This window comes from Rhea pennata, chromosome 3, assembly GCF_028389875.1.
Source record: "Rhea pennata isolate bPtePen1 chromosome 3, bPtePen1.pri, whole genome shotgun sequence".
Classification (NCBI taxonomy): Eukaryota; Metazoa; Chordata; class Aves; order Rheiformes; family Rheidae; genus Rhea; species Rhea pennata.
The window spans coordinates 65,869,432-65,892,174 of NC_084665.1; the positions used below are offsets into that span (position 1 = coordinate 65,869,432).

A 22,743-nucleotide genomic window follows, 5' to 3' on the forward strand; every position below is an offset into this window, starting at 1 on the left:
CATTGCAGGCTGCACGTAGCTTTCTCCCATTGCTACAACAAAAATTATTAAAAGATTTGAGGAAGGGAGTAATTTCTTCATCTAAAATAAAAAATAAAGTATTATTTGAGACATGATTCTGCACTGGATTTGTAAGAACACTACAGCAATGAGTACCATAGCTAGGAAGAGTGAAAAGTTAAATCATCTTTTACAGTCATTATATACTTAGATAGCAGCAATGGATGAGCTATTTGGAATCAAATAAAACTGAAATATACTGGATCTATTCTTGGAAAAATACTTGTCTAATGACTTTGATGAGAAAATGTCAACATAACTTTTCAAATTGTTTCCAGCTTACAAATTCAGGTAGAGTATTTGAAAATCGTAGTCCCTTGAGAAATTTCTAGACCAATTTTTCACACTGCAAAATTTCCAGAGAGCAAACAAGATACCATACTTCTGAGTTTGTAACAAGACTTAACTCCAAATATTTTCAGATTCCTCATTTTTGTATACAAATTGTTTATGATAATATATCACATTTGTACTCATAGCATACAGTTCCAATTATGCAGTCTCTCTTCTGATTAATGAATGCCAACATATGAAGAAGATACATAATCTTATGAAGAGAATCATGTAGATCCCTGTGATTTCTGTTAAATTCTAACTGGGTTTGCTGGAACACTCCTTTTTGCAGGATTTCGCCTTCTACTAACTATAGGCCTGACCTATATGGAAGCTATATTTCCTTTAGCCCTTTAAACTAAACAGTCAACATTTTCTCTACACAAGAGCTTAGATTCTAATTTATCCCACACATTAAAGGAAAAAAGTATGTATTGTGTGCAAACACTGCATGTGTATGTATGTGTGGGAGGTATTTTGCAATGTAGATGCAGCTATTGCTTTGTGAGCTACAGCTAATAAAACTAGAATTATGAGCTGAAAGTGTCCGCTTCCAGGTGTCCCTTTGAGGAATCAGGAGGGCCCCTTCTATTTTTGATTCTGTTACTGAGAAACATTTTTGAAGCCTTCTGAAAATTTTTTTTGTTGTTGTTGTCTGGACCTGATTTCCATAAAAAATGACAAGCTGTTCCATTTGCTGTATTGGAAACCTAGATATCGTAGTCTTGCTGAATCATATCACAGGAATCTGTCTTCCTTTCTCTGGCAAAAACCATTTAAGAGTGTACTACCAAGCATTTAAATAAGAAAATACCAGTAGTCAGTTTACTTGTTTTAAACAAATCAGACTCTCTTTTGAGTATGTATTTAGAAAAAAGAAATCTAATTCTACAATCTACTGTCTTTTTCCCACAGGACCTCTGTCTCATTTATCATGTGAGTAACTGCTGTGGATGAACCAGGTTTCAAATCAAGGATTCCATCCCTGCCTCTCCTACAGACTTCCTGGATTACACTTGGTAACTTAGGGACTGATTGTTATTTGAGTTCATAAAGATGCAAATATGCACCAACAGCGATTTCAAGACAAGATATACAAGCTTTACAAATGTCACCGCTAAATACATTTTTTAAAGTTGGTTTACAACGAACTTTAAACCTCATGTTCAGTAAGGAACATGAATTTATGTTCCCTACTTTCTCAGGACTCAAATTCGGATGATCAACCTTCATTTGCAGAAACCTAAATATTTACCTCCAGAGCTGAAATCAATGGGTATTGTTTTTTTTAGCATACTAAATTCTAAATATTATAAGGAAATAATATAATATAAGGAAATGTAAGCCCCAAGTATTCAAATATGGAAAACCAGAACAGAAGATGCTTGAGTTTAGGGAATACACTGCTTGTCAGCTCTGAAGATTATGCCTCTTGAACCTTAGAAGGATTCAACTTTGATTTAGAATTTACAAAAGAAGTTTTACTACTAATTAGCTGATCTGCTTATCCTTTAACCTAAACTATCTCATGGAATTACAAGCCAGGTTAGGCAAGTAAAAACTGAATACTCATATACATAAGAAGTGAGAGAGGATGTACAAGAATAAGAATTTCAGAAAGAAAAACAGGAGGATAAATGAATTTTCCCTGCCTAGCAAAGAAAATACTGCAGTAACAATATTGAACAATGAACAACTGAAATATCAGCAAAAATCTGGGAGAATACTTCTATAAAATCCGAAAGGAAGAAAAAGATAATTAAATTTTTGAACTATGAAAAGGCATGAAGGAGACAGAGGCACAGACAGCTGACACTTATTAATGGCCACGTGGAAGTATTTGTTATACACAGCAAGAATCCACCTTACTAGCTTATAACTGACTGTGTCTGGGGATATATCAGGATAACAGCCCTGTTGTTAGCATTAAGGAGCTATTAAACAGATATAAAATATGGATGTTCTCAAAGAATGCTAAAGTCCACAGAATCAGAGAAATAAAAGAGGCTGAAATAATCCTTCTGATAAAATGTGAGACCATGAATCCCTACCAAACAAAGTTCTTATTCCTATTTAAGGCAAGATCTATAAATATACACACAACACTTCAAATACTACCAAGCTTTTATGTTATAGCAGCAAAGATCTTTCCTTCCACCCTTCTGTAAGTCTTATTTCAAATAAACAGTGATATCAAACCATGGTTGAAGTTAGAACATACAACCAAACCAGTAAGACCTTAAGGGCCCAAACAATATGCAAAGGGCCTATTGTTCTTCTGCAGGCACTCTCTGTATGTCTTGCATGAAAATACAAAACAGTACATGGCAACATTCAGAATTATTGCAGCCATACGTGACAAAATGAAATGGGTGTGCCTAACATAATGTTATTACTCTGTTGAGCAAATACGGTAAATGACAATATTTACATGTCATTTACAAATGACAACTATTAGTGAAAAGCAGTATCAACACTGAGTAGGCAGGTTCTCCCTAGCAGGAACCTGTGTGAAATATTTAGGTAGGAGAGGCCTAACCTAAAGCTTACTGAAGTCAAAGAGAGACTTCCATTTTATTTTCATGTGTTTTGAGTCAGTCCCTTAAATTCCATATCATATTAGCTCTGATTTATCCTACAGAATTAAAAATCCTAAAGAATTAAAAACCATTTATAATATGGTGCACTAAAAATTCCTAACTTGAAAAGCTATAAAATGCATATTCTTGCATAATTTTGTCTGTTTTGTAACATTAGCATATCTTCTTCTATCTCTGGTAAATGAAGGAGATATCACTATACCGTATATTCATGACAGCAGGTTTCTCAATGTCAATGAGCTAACCAAGAACCAAATAAAAGTTTACAAATAAAGTATAATTTAAGATTCTTCAAGATGGCATACACAGTGGTGCAAGGTCTATAAATATAATATGTAAGACTGAAAAGCTTTTTCTGAAAAGCTCTAATACAGCTATAGTATTAAAATTTGGCTCATTAAGAACCAGTAAGTCTATCCCCATTAGTGTCAAATCTGACATCAGATATTCACTCTTCTCCCAGATTAGCCTGGCATTACTACAGGCCTACTGATAATGTTTTATTGCAGCAATTAATATTTGCTTGAGAAAAATGAAGAAAAAATTTGTCATGCACATGTGCTGAGAGGCTTGATCAACAAATTCAGTGTTCCTTGAGTTTGTCAAACCAAAATGTGTAAAAGAAAAATTAGATTAATACATTGACTCTGTCAGAAAATGGTATTTACACAGAGTCTTGTACAAACAATACAGCCTTGTGATTTACAAACTTTTATTACTAGAATATGCAGTCACAGTTGCAAGATTGAAAGAGTGCATTGCTAATGAGTGCATTAAAAGAACTTGGACAGAAAAATGTAAGGCCATGCAACTTCATAACAAAGTCTGGATTGTAGCTGACGTTAAAATGATGAGGTTCCAAAGCATGTCTGTGTTAAAATAAAATTTCAGTAGACTATACACATATAGACAACATACATATCCAAATGCTCACTCACTCTCAGTTAAAGTATTTTTGATCGAACGCTGAAGCAATGTTAACTGCTAAACAGAAAAGAAACATGTTTACAGATTCTGGTTGGTTGTATTCCCTAGCAGTGCTATAGGTAAAAAAATATTCCTTAAAACCAACACCAAACCCAACTTAATTATTGCCAGCAGGTGGCCAAGATTTGAAAAATGCATTTAATCTATATCCTATCATGAAGTTTATAAAGTGAGTTAAGCAGTCAGTTCATTACCTAGATAGGTGATTTTTCTCAGATGTTTCCTGCAGGTATATTTTCAGCTTATAGTTACCAACACAGAGGCTGACCAAACAGAAAAGTGTCAGAATATTGCAGCTGGACCACTCCTACAGGACTGCTTGTAGTACTGCATCCAGATTCTGAACCTTTTACATTGGCAAGAAGTATTGTGGCTGAGTATTCACACTGCAGTCAGATGAAGAGGTTTTTACCAATGGGAATAAGCACAGAATAGTTCTCATCTTAGAAAGAAGAGAAGAAAGGAGAGACTAAACAGAAATAAATCTAAATAGAAAAAAACCCTATCCAAATAGAAAAATAACTTTTACTTGTAAACAGAACAAATTGAATTTAGATGCACTGAGCTAATAAATGTAGAGCCCCATAATTCAGTTTTTACAACCTATAATTCAGTTTTTACAAGATAGAGCTCCATACTTAAGTGTAAAATAATCTCGTTGAAACACCTCTTGCCTTTTCTTGATCAAGATAATCACATGGGAGATTGTATTAATCAAAAATGGCAAATCTGGACATGTCAGGAGATCTAATAATTTCTGTGGGGTTTAAGTTCCTATCGCTCTGCTAGTTCCTCATGGTTATTGTGAAATTTTGGCTCTGTTGAAGTCCACAGGTGATTTACTACTGAGTTCATTATATTAATTTGATACACTTTAATTAAAATATTAATTAAACTGTAACAGGGGACTAGAAATATGTTGTATGAGATCAGTTTCACAGTATGACATGTTGTTCCTCATCTTCAAACGTAGATTTCTCACTAGGATTACCCCACATACGTGGGCTTTTTACTTTTCCACTGATGGAGACAACATACATTTTTTTCCAGGATTGCTTCTAAACTGAGAGTTATTTGTATGTTTTTCTTCACTTGTAGTAAACCTTTTAAACTATATTGGTTAAGATTCTTAGAAAGCTTCAGAGATAGAAATCTTTGAATTAGAAGTTATGATTCATTATTAGTTATAAAAAAAAATTTTGCAGCAGTAGGCTATTCGAGCAGAGCCCGTACAGCTAATGCTTTTCTATTTCTCTTTTATATAACCCCGTCCCTCTAATAGAAGCTATTAATCAATGGGCTCAGAAACATTCTCCCTTGTGAGTAAATCCTGCAAGCACAGGCAGCAGGCATGTTCCAAGAATCAGAAGCTGTAAAAGCAAATGAGGTGTAACTTACAACGGGACTTCCCTGTGGCTTTCACTGTCTTTGAAACAGACACAAGTAGCAACGTCTGGGCACCTGCGTGCACGCGTGCGTGCACACACACACACACACACAGTCACAAAATCAGGCCTTCAAGTTATCTGTACTAAGAACAATTCAGAACATCATAAGAAATGTAGCTTCTATTCATCTTCTGAAAGCATAAATACTCAATGAAAGCATATGGTAGATTTGAAGCATTTACTGTGATGTTCCTTTTGAACCCCAATAGGATACTAATGGATGTGCCAGAAAAATAATCAAAGCACAGACAACCTGGAATGCCCCCTACAAACAGGTACCTCATCGAATTTCAATTAAGGATGAAATGCACTGGAGCAGAATTTGATCCAGCTAATAAAAGTAATAGCAACAGTATCCCAACACATCCTCCAAAACATCCTGAAACATAATGAAAGTCATGTTTAAATTATCTGCATTGTTTTGCTAAAGACCAGAGGCATGAATTTCTACAATTCCTTGCCATTATTTGTCAGGTTTGTCAGGTTAACAGAAAACCTGTTAACAGGGGAATCTTCCTCCTATCCCCTCTCTAAATGATATTATTGGCATTCACATTTACAGCTGGTGCCCGCTGGCAGCCATATCCTGTCTGCAGGGCTTGATAGTCTACCAACACCTTGTGTGCGGTAGCCACCGCTCATAGCATGATTGTTAATAAAATATTAATCTCTAATGTTCTCAGTAAAACATTAGTCATTAAGAATTAGCCTCAATAAATTGTGCGTAAAGATGGCCTACAAAGACCTTGCTAAACTGAATCAAGAATGATTCAAAGTTGACCTGACTACTACTAACTCAGCAAGCACACATCGAAAAAGAGCGACTTCTAATGAAGAGACAACATGAATTCCTGTCTATCTTCAAAGAGACCAACAATTTCAGTTATGTATTTCTATGAAGTAAATATAAAGGATGACATTTAAATCTTAGATAAATGGGTCATGTGACCTCTGAAAAAGTTTAAAACTTCATCAGCTAATCTTAAAATACAAAGTCTGATATCAAGCTATGCAAAAGTTAACCAATTCACACACCTTATTTTTTGTATCTTTACATCGTTTCTCCTCCTTCACTTTCTACATTTGACCATTTTTTCAAATTAATTGACAGAAACTGCATCTCTGATTTCCAGAAACAGGTAATTTTGACTTATTCGTATAAAGGTATTTACTTATATCTTTATGTCATACATGTTGGTGTTGGTGATGGCAAATTTCTTCCCAGTCTTGTGGAACACAAGCTCCTACTTTCATATGTGCATTTACTAACTTTTATCCTACCTTTTGAAAATATCACAAATGAATTACAGCCTCCTTCTCATTCATTTCCAGTAACAAATATGCATCCAGATGATAAATGCTCTGAATTTATATCCTTCTCTATATGTTAAGTCCATCCTTCACTTAGAAGAGCACGATATTAAGAAAAATAGTTTGTCTACAGTAAGACGAACTTACTTCCTGATCATAAAGGTAAGCAATAGAAGCAAGACAAAAGCGCTCCCTGTAGAACCCAAATATTACAGAGAAGTATTGTGGCTTTGAAACAGAGGGCTCCTGAAGACTGCTCCTGTAGCAAGCTGATAGTGTGCAAGATGTGGCCCCTTGACATTTGTGTTTGAATTAGCAAAAACAGTATTCCCGAATGGCTATGGGAAATGCTAATTTGAGATGATTATAATGTATACAGAAAACCCAAAGGCAAGAAGATATTATGGACATGTCTGATCTGATAAGCTTTTCTTATTCTGTTTTTGAAGTCAGAACTTGAAAGTCAGCACTTACAGCTTCTTACATGTTGTACTAGAAGAGGATTTTATGGATCAGGGATTTTTTTCTGTTGTATTATTGAACCTCGGCCTAGTGATACTAGTTTTTACATAAATTCTGGTCAATTCATTCATCTAAAAATTCCCTTTGGCATTCTAATTCATTTTTCTGCCAATAGGTCATAAATCCTTTTAGAAAGATTTAATAAGAAGACCTTCAAGTAGGTCTGAAAGGCTAGCCTAGCTAATCACAGTATGGACATTAATATATATTTTTTCAAATTATAGTATTTTTATTTTAACTTACTTGCTCTAAATCTTTACTTCTTACAGATATTTTCATACAATTTTTAGAAAAACAAGGAGCAAATCAAGGAGCACATATGATTCACAGATGTCTTCAGAGGTTTATTGAAGACACAGTTTAACAGATTTGTGGACTAAACCTCCAACATGTAGAAGTATAATCAGAACTTTCCTGTAAAAATAAAATTCTGGAAACTGAGTTGTCTTCTTTTTTTCAGCAACATGTACAGATGTATATTTATTCTATGTACTTGTTGCTTCTTGATAAGGTATTTCTGTTTAAGAAGAGTGATGGGATTTGCTGTGCAAAAAAGCTACTTCTCTATCTACTTTCAGAATAGACAACAAGGGTAACTTCCAGGGTGAAAATTAGTCTGTCAAGATATTAGAATAGGAAAGGCCTGGAAAAGTCGGAGAACACAAATATACAAATCTTTTTAAGTGTTTTGTTTGTTTCTTGGCATTTAAACTTTTCTTTGTCAAACTGCATCTTTTATCGAGATTTCCTACAACATGCGGTGATACTGCAATGATAACGCACAGGTAGTACTTCAGCAGGCCTGGTATGAATGGAGGAAGAGATATAGGGAAAATAAAGGATGAGACAGACCATGAAGTCTGGAGGCCTAAAGCATCGTTTGTATCAAACACCAATAGCCCAGTTTGATGATTTTGAGAACGATGTAAAACATGGGGTAACTCTTTCCCATTCCTTATTCTGGAATTCCCATGTACCTCCCTGGGAGGCCGGCCAGCACTGTGAATAGAGCTGGCTGAAAATAACTTGGTGCCAAGAAGATGCAAAGGGCAATCACTTAAAGTGAAAGACACTATCAGAAGATTTAGCACAAGCACGAGATGACTACAGAAACAGCAAGTGAAGAATATATGTATTTCAAGTGACAGCTAACCGACAACTGCAAAGCAAATTCTGCAGTTTATAGTGCACATTTCATTAGATACAATAATACAAGATGGCTATAGGTGAATGTATTTTAAATTTGTAATGATTTTTTTCAGTATTATTAAGGAGTTGGAATCTGGACAGAGACTTTGCCTGATTTGCTGATGTGCAAGTGTCAAGAAGATGAGATAATTTTCCCCAACTCATCTATTTGTGCACCAATATATCTGTTGGGATATATGCTAAGGAATAAGTAATTGCTGTACTAATCTTAGGGACACATCAGAATACAAGAGAGCAGTGGAAGAAGTTAAGAAAGAGGTAAATCCCAGAAAGGCTCAAACTCTTAGATGGCTTGGCTGTGCAAAATAAAATGCAGCAAAGATTAGTTGCCAGCATGCGAAGAAAGAACTCAGGGAAAACGCACAAAGTGGCAAGGCAAGGTTGACAAAGCAGGAGGGCAGGGTTTTTCTTGCTGCCAGACTCAGACAAACTCAATACAAAAACCAGAAACAATACTATTTTTTATTGTAACATAAATAACCCTCTTTTATATACGGAAAACTACCACAAAGCCAAGCAGACATATGCTTGCACATATAAGAACAGAATTTGGTCTATGTCTACTAACTTCCCTGTATCACGCAGTTTTCAGGAGCTGTTTTGACAGTCATAGTTCTGATCTTCTTTCAGTTTATGAGTTTAAGTTAGATCCTCAATTTTTATTTTCTATTTCCACATTATTACATTTTTTTGTACTTTTATAATATTAAAAAGGCCTCACAAATATTTCAAATTCACAGGCAGATATTTCCTCAGTTTTCCAAAACAACCGTTAACTAATATTTTATAGATTTTCTAGTTGAGTTATCAATTGCTGGTACTGTGAACTGGCATTGTCAAGGCCTATAGAGACACTGGAGTTTGCTCAATATTAAAACACTTCCATATTTAAAAACAGTCACAGGATTAAATATGTTGCTGCAGGTCTAAAACATACAGAGTATTTAGAATAGTCAGTCTCCATATGAAAGAAATGCATTGCCATATTATTGTTGTTGTGAAATGAATTATTTGAATCAACTGCCATCATGATCCTTCTTTCACATACTAAGCAAAATTGCAATGCCAATTTCTCTAAGAATATATGAATGATCCAGATAGTCACAGGTAACGAGTTGCCACAAGGTGAACTACTGAGGTTAATAAATGCTCTGGAATAAATAAATAATGATCCCTACTGCTGTTTGGACATAAGAATATTTTGAGGGTTGTCAGAGTTAAATCTTTAAGTTGCTAACAATCTTAGTTTTTGTTCTATTTTATTCCCCCTCAGTGTGGCCAAACAGTTTCCAGTACTGCACAAGCTAGAACTATATTATCTCTTATGTATGACTTGTTCCCTCAATTTAAGCCTGTGATGATTTGTTTGAAGATTTGGAAGACATATCTTTTGCAATTAGAAAGGGAAGTTTTGAGGAATATGGTAATTCCTAGTTCCTTAGCAGCTCATTTTGAAGCTTCACATAGATGTCTCCTATACGAATGTCTTTACCCTCATGTTGGAGACAGCCTTTTTGTCAAAAGAATAATGCAGTCAACCATCATAAAGAAATATGTGTGAAGAAGCCAGACCACCCCCTCCCCACCATTTAAAAATGAGTGCTGTGATGATGAATGGATTAGATATTTCTATGGGCAGCCGATGCAGAAATACTGGAGATCAAAATATCAAGATTTGATGGAAATAAAGAGAAACAATTATGAAATACACTTAGCATCAGCAACCTGATTGTCAGTATTGGAGGGAGAAAGGTGCATTTTTATGGATATTTAAGACAGCGAGATAGAATGTAAAATACTCTTTTCCCCCTATCACTCTCTGTATCCACCCTTTCCTGTTTCTTTCTCCTCCACGCTTTTGCTCACGATGCACAAACCCTGCCCACACAACACGAAACAGAGCACGAGCTTTTGGGGCACAGAAAAATAATTCTCTGAGGGAGACTCTTGTTGTTTAAGCATCTGTGGAGCCACACAGCTGTAGACGCAGCCAATGAAGCTGAGGAAAGTGGCACTGTCAGCACAGCCGTAAGAGCCTACCCGATTCAACTGGGGCTGCTATAGGAAACACAGCTCGAGGGTAAGCAAGGCTATCCTGCATGCTGAAACTTGAGTCTCCTTTCTTTGGTTTCAGCATTTACACCCAATGTGCTTGTGGTAAGTGAACTCAACCCTTAGTTTTTATCATTTTAGAAAATCAAATACATGTTTGAAGTCATTCTATCCTCAGTTTAGAAAGAACTCCAAACTCCTAAAAGACAATGCAATTTTTTCATAACAAACTATTTCTCCTATGAAAAGGCCAAATTTCCATAATAGGAGACTCTGTCAACATAAACTGCTTACATAAATGTTACGTCATTCTGTTGTCAAACAACTAGATTTAAACACAGAGAATAGAAGGCCTAAATATTATATCTATGCAATAACTTATTTGTTTCTGAGTTAGAAAATCTGGAGTGACAAAAGCTTGATTCTGCAATTCTTACTAGGTATTTATGGGCAAATAGAGAAGACATTTCCAAAAAAGTGGCCTTTAATACAAATGAATTTGCTGAGTTGCTGTGTTCCTATCTGTGGGGAACAAACAAAAGATGTCTTACTTAAACTAGTCTTACTGATCTTACTAACGTATTGCACGCAACATTTTCATACTCCACAGGTACTGCAACACGGCTTTGTAACATAGAGTAATAGCCTTAAATAATCTCTTAGCTCAACACAACAATTTTTCCTAGGTTAGAATTTCATTTGGTATGAGCATGATATCATGAACATGATATCATGTTCCTATTTAGGATCCAAAATTTCTGAGACCATCTCTGCTTGCCTTTCTCTCTTTCACTCTGTTATTAAATATAATCAGAAATGTTCCTGATGTTTCACGATAACCTAAGAAGTACACTTTGCCTTATACCTGACCTGCAGTTTACCTTAAGGTGATGGAGCTGCTTCCCGTGATGTTTTGTTCAGAATTTAGAAGGACGCAGTAGTTGTAATGTTCCAGAATCAAAGGACAACAGATTATCTTTCCTTTGAATGATACTTCTTTTTTTTATCATTTAGAAATAAAATTCTTTATCTCTAAATATGAAATTCTTAAGTAATAAGGTAAGTCATTTAGCTGGATTCCAATTGTACAATATCTAAAGAAAGAAAGGAGGAGAATTCAAAAAAAAAGGAAAGAAAGAAAGAGAAGAAAGCTTGCAGGATGTTAGAATACTAGAAGAACTAAGCAGCTGTTGTAAATGTAACCTAAAATATGGACAGAAGAGGAAATAGGGCACTGAGCAAAAGCTCAAGGATTTTTAAGAAAAAAAGATATGTGCTTATGACTTAGCAAAAGTTGTACTATACACATAAAGGTGGAGATACAATATTTCCCCTGGCATGCATGCTCCAGTTCTTCTACATAGTAGAGAGTGAGCAGAGATAATTTTGCATCTCCTAATAAAGTCAGAATAACATTAATTTTGTTTTTAATAATGGCTGAATAACTACTACTAATAATATTATAATATAATAATATATATAATAATAATAATATAATAATAAAAAAATAAATAAAAATAAAATAAAATAAAATAAAATAAAAATAAAAAAATAAATAATAATAATAATAATATTATAATATACTACTAATAATATTTGTAGTGGTATGGTGTATGTTCTGAAAAAGCTGACCTACTATTTTGTTAAAGTCTGCCCTAGCATGGCTGATATGACCCATCTGACAGTTGGTTTTTCAAAATTCTGAGGACCTCACTGTTACAGGAAACCTATGGGTGCTTTAGGTGCTCCAGAAAGGCAAAGGTGGTTTCCAAATGAGCTCCCCAAAACATCTGAAAGTGGATAGTTTTGCAAATTCTGTGCTCGGTCCTTAAAAGAATCCTCATTTGAAGGGAGAGAGTCAAACTAAAACGTTGTTTCTATGAATCTATAAGTTAAAAAAAAAAAAAGAAAGAAAAAGCAAAGTCTCTCTTAAAAATAAGTCTCTCTTAAAAAATCCTTATAGGAAGCATGAATAATGTCATCATTTCTTTTACCATATATGATAAAGTCACAATTTATATTGTCTAAAATTTCATATCTATTTGAGCTAAGACTAAGACCATTCCCTTCTTATATGACTTGTAAATTGAGTTTCAATTTTGGCCAGATGGGCAGCTGGAATATTGGATGAAATTCATTGGAAAGAAGCAAGGGAACATTAATAAAACATCAGTGTACTCAGTGGATTCTTGATTCTGAAAGGCAATGAGGGCAATTTAAGCGATCACTTGATAAATGCACTACCACTGATGATTTTGGTAGAACTATCCAGTGGATGGGGTCCTTATAAACGATTTTTCTGATCTCCTTATTGTTGAACTCTCCTGTTATCCTATACTTCACAACTACCCTATCACTTTCTACAGTGTAGACATTTGTTGCCACAAAAATCTGTAGTATGTCAAATGTGAGGGCAAAATATGCTGAAACTCATCTCCAAATAGGAGCCACAATGGCAACTATGTTGATAGTATTACTCACATTTGATTTTTAATGTAAATGAAGCAAAAAAAGGAAAGTTCTCTCTGCTGTGCTCAGGTGGCACTTCTCTGCAGAATTCAGTGGTATCAGAATTCAGATTCCAGTTTGCCACAGATGAAGACTTACAATAGTGACCATATACATTAATTACTGTCCTGTATGTTTGTAAGATGGACAAGAATACCACGCTTTGTTCAAAGGCATTGGATTTGGCTGTGTTGAACTTAATAAACTGTAAAACAGTTTAGGTAATGAAGAAGTTGTTAACAGCAGATTGTGACTAATTTTCTGTCTGCTGCCAGGAGAAATAGCGTTAATTCCCATGCCAAAACCCATAAATCTGTGTGATGAAAAGGTAACTTTTAGAGGAGTGTTCTCAACAGAAAATGGAGGATAATGGACAGTCAAAAAGGAGAAATTCCCCTTTAATATGATCTTTCAAAAGATGACTCTATGAACTGAGTAGCTCAGAGGCATTTGAAGTTCTTCCAAAGTCAGAGATGAATGAGGCCAACTGTCAAAGTACTGTCAGTAGATGACAATTAAAGAGCGACTATGGAGATCTGGGACTTCTCTACTAATTGTTCTCTACATTTTAAGTATCTAGACCTTTTGAGTCTTTTTAGAGAATGGTTTGATTATTTGCAAGCTAATTTTCATCATCTATCATAAAAGACTTCAATATCAAACAGACATTAAACTGCTTTTTGCTTTATTCTTAACAACATTCAAAATAGTTTTTAACTAACACTCATAAAACAATAGAAGTCAGCTCAGGCTTGTTCACATTAGTAGTAGTAAACATGATTACAGGAAAAAAAGGAATAGGCCAAGTGATACTTTGCGTGTTTCAAAATAAATCACAAATACCAATTTAAAAATTCTAATATAGGGAGACCAAGCTGTAGTTACATACTAAACTGGAGATGCCCTAACAGGTTAAATTCAGGGAGGAGGATGAGAAGGAAAAGAATATATCTGTGGTGCATATGCAAGCTTCTTTTTAAAGCAAGTTTCTCCCATAGATAAAAAACTGCAAAAACTGCAACCACTACAAGGAAATCTTAACACAAATAAATAAACTGTTCAGCAAATTCTAACAAATAAGAGGTGCAATTTCTGTAATAAAAACATCCATGCATAAAAAGAATCCCACTCTTTGGCAAAAAGGTTATTAAAAAAATAAAGCAGGGAGTGCTGTTAATTTTTTCACTTCTTTTCAAAATAAGAAACAAAGGTAGTGCTAAGTCCATTGGGAGGGATGTCAGAAGAGGATTGCTAGAAGATTTGGAAACTTCAAGGTTGAGTGACAGTTAATCTTCCAATTCAGGCTCAATAAAACAAAAAGATCTAAGCAGAATTTTCAAAATGATCAATACGTGATTGGAATCAGTTTTTCAGTCATCTCTACCTGCTAGCAGGTGCCCAAAGCAGGTGCCTTGCAGTTCTCATAAGCAAAGTGGGAATTCTTTAGTGGTTGTGAGATTATTTTTTTCTTAAAATGCATTTGAGCTTTTCTCCAAAAATCAACAATTTGTTTGAAATACAACTGTTCATGAGAAAGTGCTCATTTGGACAAAGCATTCTTTGGAAAAGTTTGTCAGGTTTAGGATGGCATTTCTGGAGCTGCAGGTGGAGATATGCCTGAAAAAACATTAGCATATCATTTAAGCTGTGGAAGATCTAATCTGAGGCCACAGCTCTGTGCGAGGCAGTGGGAGTTCAACTCAACCCAATGAATACAGAGTTCAGTGCTTGGGGACACTGCAAGAGTAATCATCCTAGAAAAGTCCATACGAGCAGAGAGGAGACTTGGATATTTTTCTCCTACATGCTCTAACCTGCACTAACCACAGGCTGCTGGCTACTCTTTTCTCAGGTAGAATGTGTAAATATCTCCCAGAGAACTCTAGTGCAGAGCAATTTTTTAAATCTGGCCATTTCATTTAGAGACTAAAATTGATTCAAGCTTTTTTTGAAAGCTTGACCAATCCTATCAGCTCTGATGATGTTATGTAGTGTGAACTCCATTCAATATACTCATTGATTCACGTTGCCCTGTTTTTTGTTACCATTCTATTATAGAAGAGATATCTTGGAAGTGGATATTACTATTATATATATAGTTTTGTGGCTCAATGAGACAGAATGTCTCTGCTCACTACATGAAAAATACCCTATGATACAGCACAATACATTTTGGGCCCTAAATAAGATGACCATTTCTCTGTTATTTATCAGCTTTTTAAAGCATTACTTACATAGCTATGTCACTGAAGCACATCATGGTGTTCAGCAAGTGAAATCAGCCCCCTCTACGACAAACATGCATACATTTGCAGATGCAAGCACATAAGCTGAAAATTAACTGAGAGATTGTGATTTCAGATCAGATCTGTTAAAAAGAAGAAAGAGAATGCATCACAGTTTTGTGGGGCATCAAATTCAGCTGGATGTTATAGCAACAGATAGGCAGTTGTGGAATGCAGTTGAATGGAATAGGTACTTCTAAAGGCTGACAAGCCTAAAATTTGATCTAGTTGGTGAAGAGAAGGAGTGATTATAAGACCTGAAAGCTCAGTGGGTCTGATCTTCCATAGATATAAATTGACGGCATCCTATTAATCTCATGCCATTTTCACATCTAGTTCAAATTGATTTTTCTTTTTATGTTCTGTTTTTAAAATAGTCCTACAAAAATAAAGCAATGGTGTTCCTAACGAATCTCCTTGGTAAAGAAATAGTTTCCAATTTTATCTTTTCAGCTGGGACTTGTAGTTTGCTCAAAATACAAGATTTTTTTTTTAAAAATAACAATATTAGCTTTTGGAAAATATACTACTTTCAGCACAGTAGTTCTCTCTTCACAGTATATTGTTTTCCATGTTCTTTAGTATTATAAGGGCATTTTCAATGTACTGACAGAGAGTACTTTAATAACACCTTCCACAAAGCCTTGAACAGGCAAAGCTCCCGCCTCTCCTTTTCTGATGTGTGCAAGCTCTCCTTTCTTAATCAGGACTAATCATTGTTTTCCTGGCTGTCTTATGGTCTTCTAATGACCATATTGATTAAACTAGCGATTCACTGCCTAATCAAATTTATGATGGCCATTCTGCTGCCGTTTGAACACTGTTATTAATAGACACTCAGATATTACAGCAATGTGTGAAACAGAAATGCCTATGAATAAGTAATACTGAGACAAATCTTATCCTCACATTCGAAATCAAAAATGCCAGCAGCCTTTTTCAACATGCTTAGCAGCTAGCACAAAGCCAAAAGTGTGGTGGGTGACTCATGGAAAACAGAAAACTCCATCACCATGATGATGTCATGAGTCTTCTTTTACATCTTCCTGGGTGGCTATGTGACCTGTCCTCATCTTTCCTTGGAGCTTTGTATGCAGTAAAACCTCATTCTACCTAACTTTCTCAGAGATTTAAAATCAACTATAAGTGGTAAGTTGAGTGAAAGTCAAAACTAAACATCAAATATTGCCCGTGTTCAGTGTCTAGGTGCAGCTGCAGAGACACTTAAAGCGGACAGCACTGCTACATCCTTAGTTTCTGGTGGAACCTGGTACTCTTCTACAGAACTATTAAGCAGATGCTGTTCTCTGAGGCCCTCTAATCTCAATTCTAGTTCTATACCAGGTTCATCACACATAAACAGGGAAAACAGCTCCACCTTTGGATGATAGCGGAGTGCACGGGAAAGTACTAAGTAATTTCATGTCAATATGTATTCGTTTCTAATGCACAGACAGCCACCGAGGAATTCTCATCGCTCTTTCCAAGGGATGAGTCCTTGCATACAAATGGTAGCTTTTCCACCCCACATTAGGAAAAATAAAACAAACAAACTCCAGTGCTTAGTCAATCTTCACAGGCACTGAAGGAACTGGGTCATGGGAGCTCTCTAATAAGTTGAGGTTTCTTAATTTCAATTTTATAGATGTGCGTTTCTTGGAGCTGTCTCTGGGTTGCTGCTCTTTCAGTAATAACATACCTGCCTCATACTTTATTCTTGGAAAGGTAACGATCTCCCTTTCCAAACCCTCTTTCCTACATCCAGATGGTAAGCATCATAGGCTCTGATCTGAAAAACCATATAGTGAATTATATACAGGTCCTGACAGCATTTGCCCTAGAAGTGTGCTTTTATGCCTCAATGACAACTAACTAAACTTAGTTTGACTGGAGATTTGCTGCTCTACTTTTAAAAACTTTACACTGCTAGTATTAACACACACCACAGTGATATATTAGCTGGTGAATTTTCTCATACCAGGAATTTTTGTGGTTAATTAGTATAAACCTCCCAGCTACAGAAAAAGAATCTCTGCAACTATCTTCTTCTAAATATTTGTTTCCTATTTTTAATATAATGTACTCAAAGAAAAATAAATCTTGCTGTTTGTGTCTGCGTGCAACTCTTCTGTAGCTAAACTATAACAAATTTATCTCTCTCTATGACTGGGTGAATCCTAACCGGTCATCCTCATCCATTAAGAGGGCGAGATCACCAGCTATGTTTATCCACCCAGGCAACCTGGATGTCTTATTTGGCCGGACCGCAAGCTAGCAAAAGCGTATCATATACCACCATGAGACTATGTGGCCTAAATAAGTAGCTAAACTGAGTTCCCATCCATCCTCACTCAGAACTCCCCTGGGAAGGAAGAACAGAATAAGAAAATCAGACTCACTGGGGTCCTATCATTAGTTTAATTCCTTTCTGTTCAAGGCATTATATAAAACATTCATAAGGTGTTATATAATAAAATGACATCTATAAATTTTTTTACTCTCTAAGAACAAAACAACTGAGAAGTGTCTATCAAAATTACAGTTCCTATATCCTACAGATATCACACTATTAAATGTATGCATAAAAAGACTTTTTATTCATTTGATCTTTTTTTTTTTTTTTTTTTTTTTTTTTTTTTTTGATAACTCTCCCTGACCAAACTTTTCACTTAAAATTTTGCCACTGAAATCTGGCTTCTGGAACTGCCCTCTCTAATATCAGATCTTGCTCTGATTTGTTAATTTTTACCTTAAAACTGGAGACTTTGGAACAGACAGCTATCACTAGCCCAGCTCTGAGCACTGTGAATCCTAGCCATATATCTGCTGAAGCCTGCATATTGTCTTAAATGAAAACAGAAATGATAAGTTCAGAGGATCAAATACGGTTTTCTAATGTGATTTTCTTGTGATCATTAATGCCACTGGAGCATTAATAATGGTAAAAATAAAATTAAAAAGTGTTCTAAACAATTTTCTGGAAGATATAGAACTTTTTTGTTAAAAAGTCTTACAGCAATTGACTTTGCATTTTAAATTTCCATAAATTATTTAAATTGACTAAAATATAACCAGTACATTCTAGCTCTCTAGTATTTAAGCAAAGCCAATACTTTAAACTTAACAAATACCTAGTACTAACAGAAGACACATTTTTAAAACTTTCCTACTCACTTACTGTGAAACCAGGGAAAAAAGTTATCACCGTCCCCTTGCCCCATTGTATCTGAGGGCCTTTGTGGTGTGCTGGTTTGTGGCTATGACTGTTAAGCTTTAGCTGCCTAGATACATGCGCCCAAGGTTAGTCACAGGAAGAAAAAGCATCAAAACTTTTGATCTACTTTTGGATACACAGGCCTGCACATTTGTGTGTCCCAGTGCCGCCAGGGTGTAAGTGCTCAATAACATCCGTTACACATCCTTAAGTTTGTGACCGAAAAGTGCAATTTCCACACTAGATGTAAAGCCAACATTTGACTGGAAATGGAAAAAAAAAAAAAAAAAAAAAAGGGAAAAAAAGAATGATGTCCCTGCAAGGATAAGCCAGCTCTTTGGCTGAGGATCAAGAAAAATGAATGGTATAATTCCAACATAGAGATTCCCATCTTCCACCCAGTATGGATGTGGGAGGAGGAATACTGAGCCATCATTTCGTTACAAAACACTTAATTTTGTTCTGGCAGCTGGTAGGACCCCAGCTGTCCCTTTCACTTTCACCCTGTGACAAACACATGGAGCGTTGTAATAATTTCAGGCACAAAAAGGGAGAAAAGATGAACAATAGTGAGTTGCTCAGAATGCTCATTTGCATGAGATGTCATTCTGGCTCCCCCACACGATTTGTCTTTCTGTTAGCCCAACTGTATCAAGAGTTTTTGGCCATACATTTAGCTTGATTACATGACAGACTATAAGTCTTACATGTTTCTTAGGATTAAACAAAGAGGCACTGGACTGTACTCTGCTGACAGTAATAAGATAGCATTTCTGCTTCATAGAGCTACTAGAGAGGAAATTACCAGTGCAAGAGAAGTTTTTCCCTATAAGACTGAAAAATTACAAGAAAATCATATATATGTCATGAAAGATCAATTTTCAGACTTTCTCATTAGAATACACTTTAACTATTGGTAGAAGAACCATGGGGCGAGTGGAAAGGAACTACAAATGACTGAATGTCTCAATTATACTTCATAATTGCAATGAGGACACTGGAAAATCAGTCTGCCTCAATGATCTACCCAGAGGTCTGGCAAGGGCACACAGAGAGCTGAGTTTCAGAAGAGAAAGGCACATAAATGTGGAGGGAAGGGAGGAAACAGCTGCTGCTACATGGTATATTTTACATACTGGGTTACAGAATTTAACATTTCACATACACAGGATGGGACTCAGTAGAGTATGCATTACTCTGCTAGAATCACTGGAACTTCACTGGTGACAACTCTTGTCCACTCTATTCAAATAAACTTATAATGAACAGCCATTCATACAGCATGAGATTTCTGCAATACAAAATCCTTTTTTGAACAGTGTGCCTGCAAATGTCAGTAAGCTTTAGCCACTGCAAAGGGACCAGCCTTAAATTTTATTCGGTTTCGATGTTGAACTGAGAATGTTCAGAGAATGCATTGTAGCTAAAGTGGAAGTTCATTAGTAAAGTAGAAAAACAGTTATTTCTTCAGCTGAAGTCCACTTATACTTAGCACTGCTTGTAGTAGCTGCTACAAAATATGGATGTAGCAAAAGGTAGATTTCAGAGCTTAAAATCTGAGATTCACTAGAAAGACATTTATCAAAAGAAGTACTTCTAGGAAATTATTACAAAACCAATGTCTTACAGAGTACCTTTTGGAAACTTGGATTGCTTCACATAGCTATATGGCTGTTCCTTACAGAACAGACTTCCTCTTAGTCAAATTTACTAATTTAATCTTCTAACAAATACTGTATTAATCTTTTTAAACTCAGGCCTAGAAAAGCAGTGCTTTAGTTTTTGAAAACAGCTGGCAATTCACGTAAGGCTCTTAGGAGGGCTGGAGGACAGGATAGTATGGAGATTAAAGAATAATAGTTCAACGAACAATGTTTGACTTTGAGTTACTGGATGACATGAAAAAGATTTATCCTTTAGTATCTCGAAAGAGATGTGACATTAAAGAGTTTATCTGTGACAACCCTCTTTGTTCTTGTATTCATCTGTGAAGATACAGCAAAGGAAATGGAGGATCTGCAGTTATGCATTTGCAATACACAAAGTCCTTGTTTTCCCACTAGGCACTGCAGAATAGCAATTGTCCATTCACAGCACATATCACATCCTCTGCATTTCAGAGCTAATATTTTTGTAGTCCTTCATCTAGCATGTTTGAGCCTAGTGTAGTAAATTTTTGTAGCCCTTCAAAGTACACTGCATGAGGCAGGTTTGTTATATGAATTGATTTTTCAGGTATGATTTGTTCACTTAAACTACAAGATTTTAAAATTGTAGAAGGTTTATATTTACAGTAACATCTCAGAGCTATAAGAAGTCTCAAACTGTGAAAAAAATAAGATTGCTAGACACTGAGCATATCTGTTTTTAATCAAATTAACAGAAGAAATTGGCTGTATTGACTGAAGTAATTTTTAAGATCACTCACACACACACATACATGAACTCTGACAAGTGGCTCCTCCTCTTGCATGTTAGAATCACACTCCTGAAAACAATATTAGTTTTATGCTAGCAGTTGCTTTCGTTTCCTGCAGCACACACTGTTCATGGTAATGCTGCAATACTCATTCAAGTCAGATCACTAGCTGCTTGAATATGAATTGAAGCTATATGCCATTAAATAGACATCAGGCTGCACTACTTCAACTTCCAATTAAATTTCTACTTTTCTCTGGTTAGGTCGCAAAAGCTCTCTGAAAAACTGATGTTGATACAAGACGATCAGCTCCCTCCCCTCCCACGGAGGATCTGCTTATAAGTTAAAGCGCAGGCTTCCTCTTAATTTTGAACTTCTGAACCCAAATCAAGTAAAGCATCTTAAGCATGTAGTAATAAAATGCTGTGGGACATGTACTCCTAAAAATGATGCTAATATTCTTTTCTGCTTGATGTATTTGTTTCCAACTCTGCCTCTCTCTGCTCTAACTCTCAGAAGAACTCGCAGCCCCCTCCGGATAGGAATGAGTTTCTTCCTCCCTTCATCTAAGGCAACCAAGTGCAAGGTCTCCTCTCCTGCCATTGAGCAGTAGGACTACACAGCGAGATAGCAATCACACTTTCCTCAGTGGGGCCAGAAAGGATTACAGCAACAGATTCTTTCTGCAATCTTCTTTTGCCATAAAATGGTTAAATCAACATAAGTCAGAATGTTCATCTAGTTTGAACAAAATGAAAAAAGGGAGGAAATTCAAAAACCGGTTGCTGTAGTAACAATCACCAGTAAAAATCTTCTCCTTTAAATGATAGTATTATCTCCCTCTCCCCCTCGCAGTTTTAGTTCCCCTTTAAAAATAATCATGCTGCCTCTTTTAGATTTGCTGTACATACCTCAACCATTAAACAAGACATTTAACCATAGTGGCAGTTCTGTGACCTTTGAATGCCGTGAAATCTCTAAGCGGTGCAGCTTGTTCATGAAGACTTGTACTGCAGAATCCAGTAACTGCATCCAGGATTGGAATACAATTAAGTAACAACAGCAACCAAAAAGAAAAAAAAAAAAGAGAAAAGAAAAAAGAAAAGAAAACCTCCCCAAGCCCCCCAACCCAGCCAATAAAACCACCTTAAGAAGCAAAAAGAATCGGAAAGAGAGTGCACTTTTCTGCCAGTTAAAGGGCTGGGATAGAGCTGAGCCTGCTGCAGTCTGACTGACTGTGTTAGCAAGCAGAAGGCCGTGCACGGCTGGGAGGTGCTGTCAACTGCCACAGGCAAGGAAAAGCAGACCAATCGGCTTCGGCACTGTCAGCTCAGCGGAGTGAAGCCTTTTCTGTTTATGTTTCCTCATTTCAAGAGTGACGTCAAAGGGTTTAGTTTTTCCTCTGCATGTGCTATTAATTTTAAACAACTACTATGGGAAGAATGTGGCAGCGATTTAGGCAGGCTACCCTACTCAAAAGAAACCAGAGCCATAATTTATCTGTCCTGGATTTAGCTTAGAAATATATTATAATGAGAGGAACCAGAAAGATCCAAAATATCCACACAAAATGGAGAAAGGCTATATTTATGCAAACATACATTGACGTGTTCTTAAATTCACCTAAACTATTTCCCAGTGAAAGCTGTTATCTATATGGATAGATCTGTGGCAGAAAATTGGACCAGATTCTGCCCTTGCCCTGATGTAAATCAGGAATTGCTTTTCTAAATTCCATGATGTTACACTAGTGTAAACTGGCAAAAAAGAGATGAGAACAGCACTACTGTATGCA

At 35.9% G+C, this 22,743-nt stretch overlaps 1 protein-coding gene across 1 annotated transcript in view; it reads right to left on the bottom strand.

The window, feature by feature from the left end:
• PDE7B (phosphodiesterase 7B) overlaps positions 1-22,125 on the bottom strand; it is a 185,055-nt gene extending 162,930 nt beyond the window's left edge. Inside the window, exons 1-2 of the mRNA XM_062572510.1 lie at positions 22,095-22,125; positions 21,860-21,974 (exon numbers count right to left, since the gene is read on the bottom strand). Coding sequence (XP_062428494.1) covers positions 21,860-21,880 — 21 coding nt within the window. The 5' untranslated portion in view covers positions 21,881-21,974; positions 22,095-22,125. The remainder of the gene's footprint in view (positions 1-21,859; positions 21,975-22,094) is intronic.
• Between the last annotated feature and the right edge of the window lie 618 nt (positions 22,126-22,743).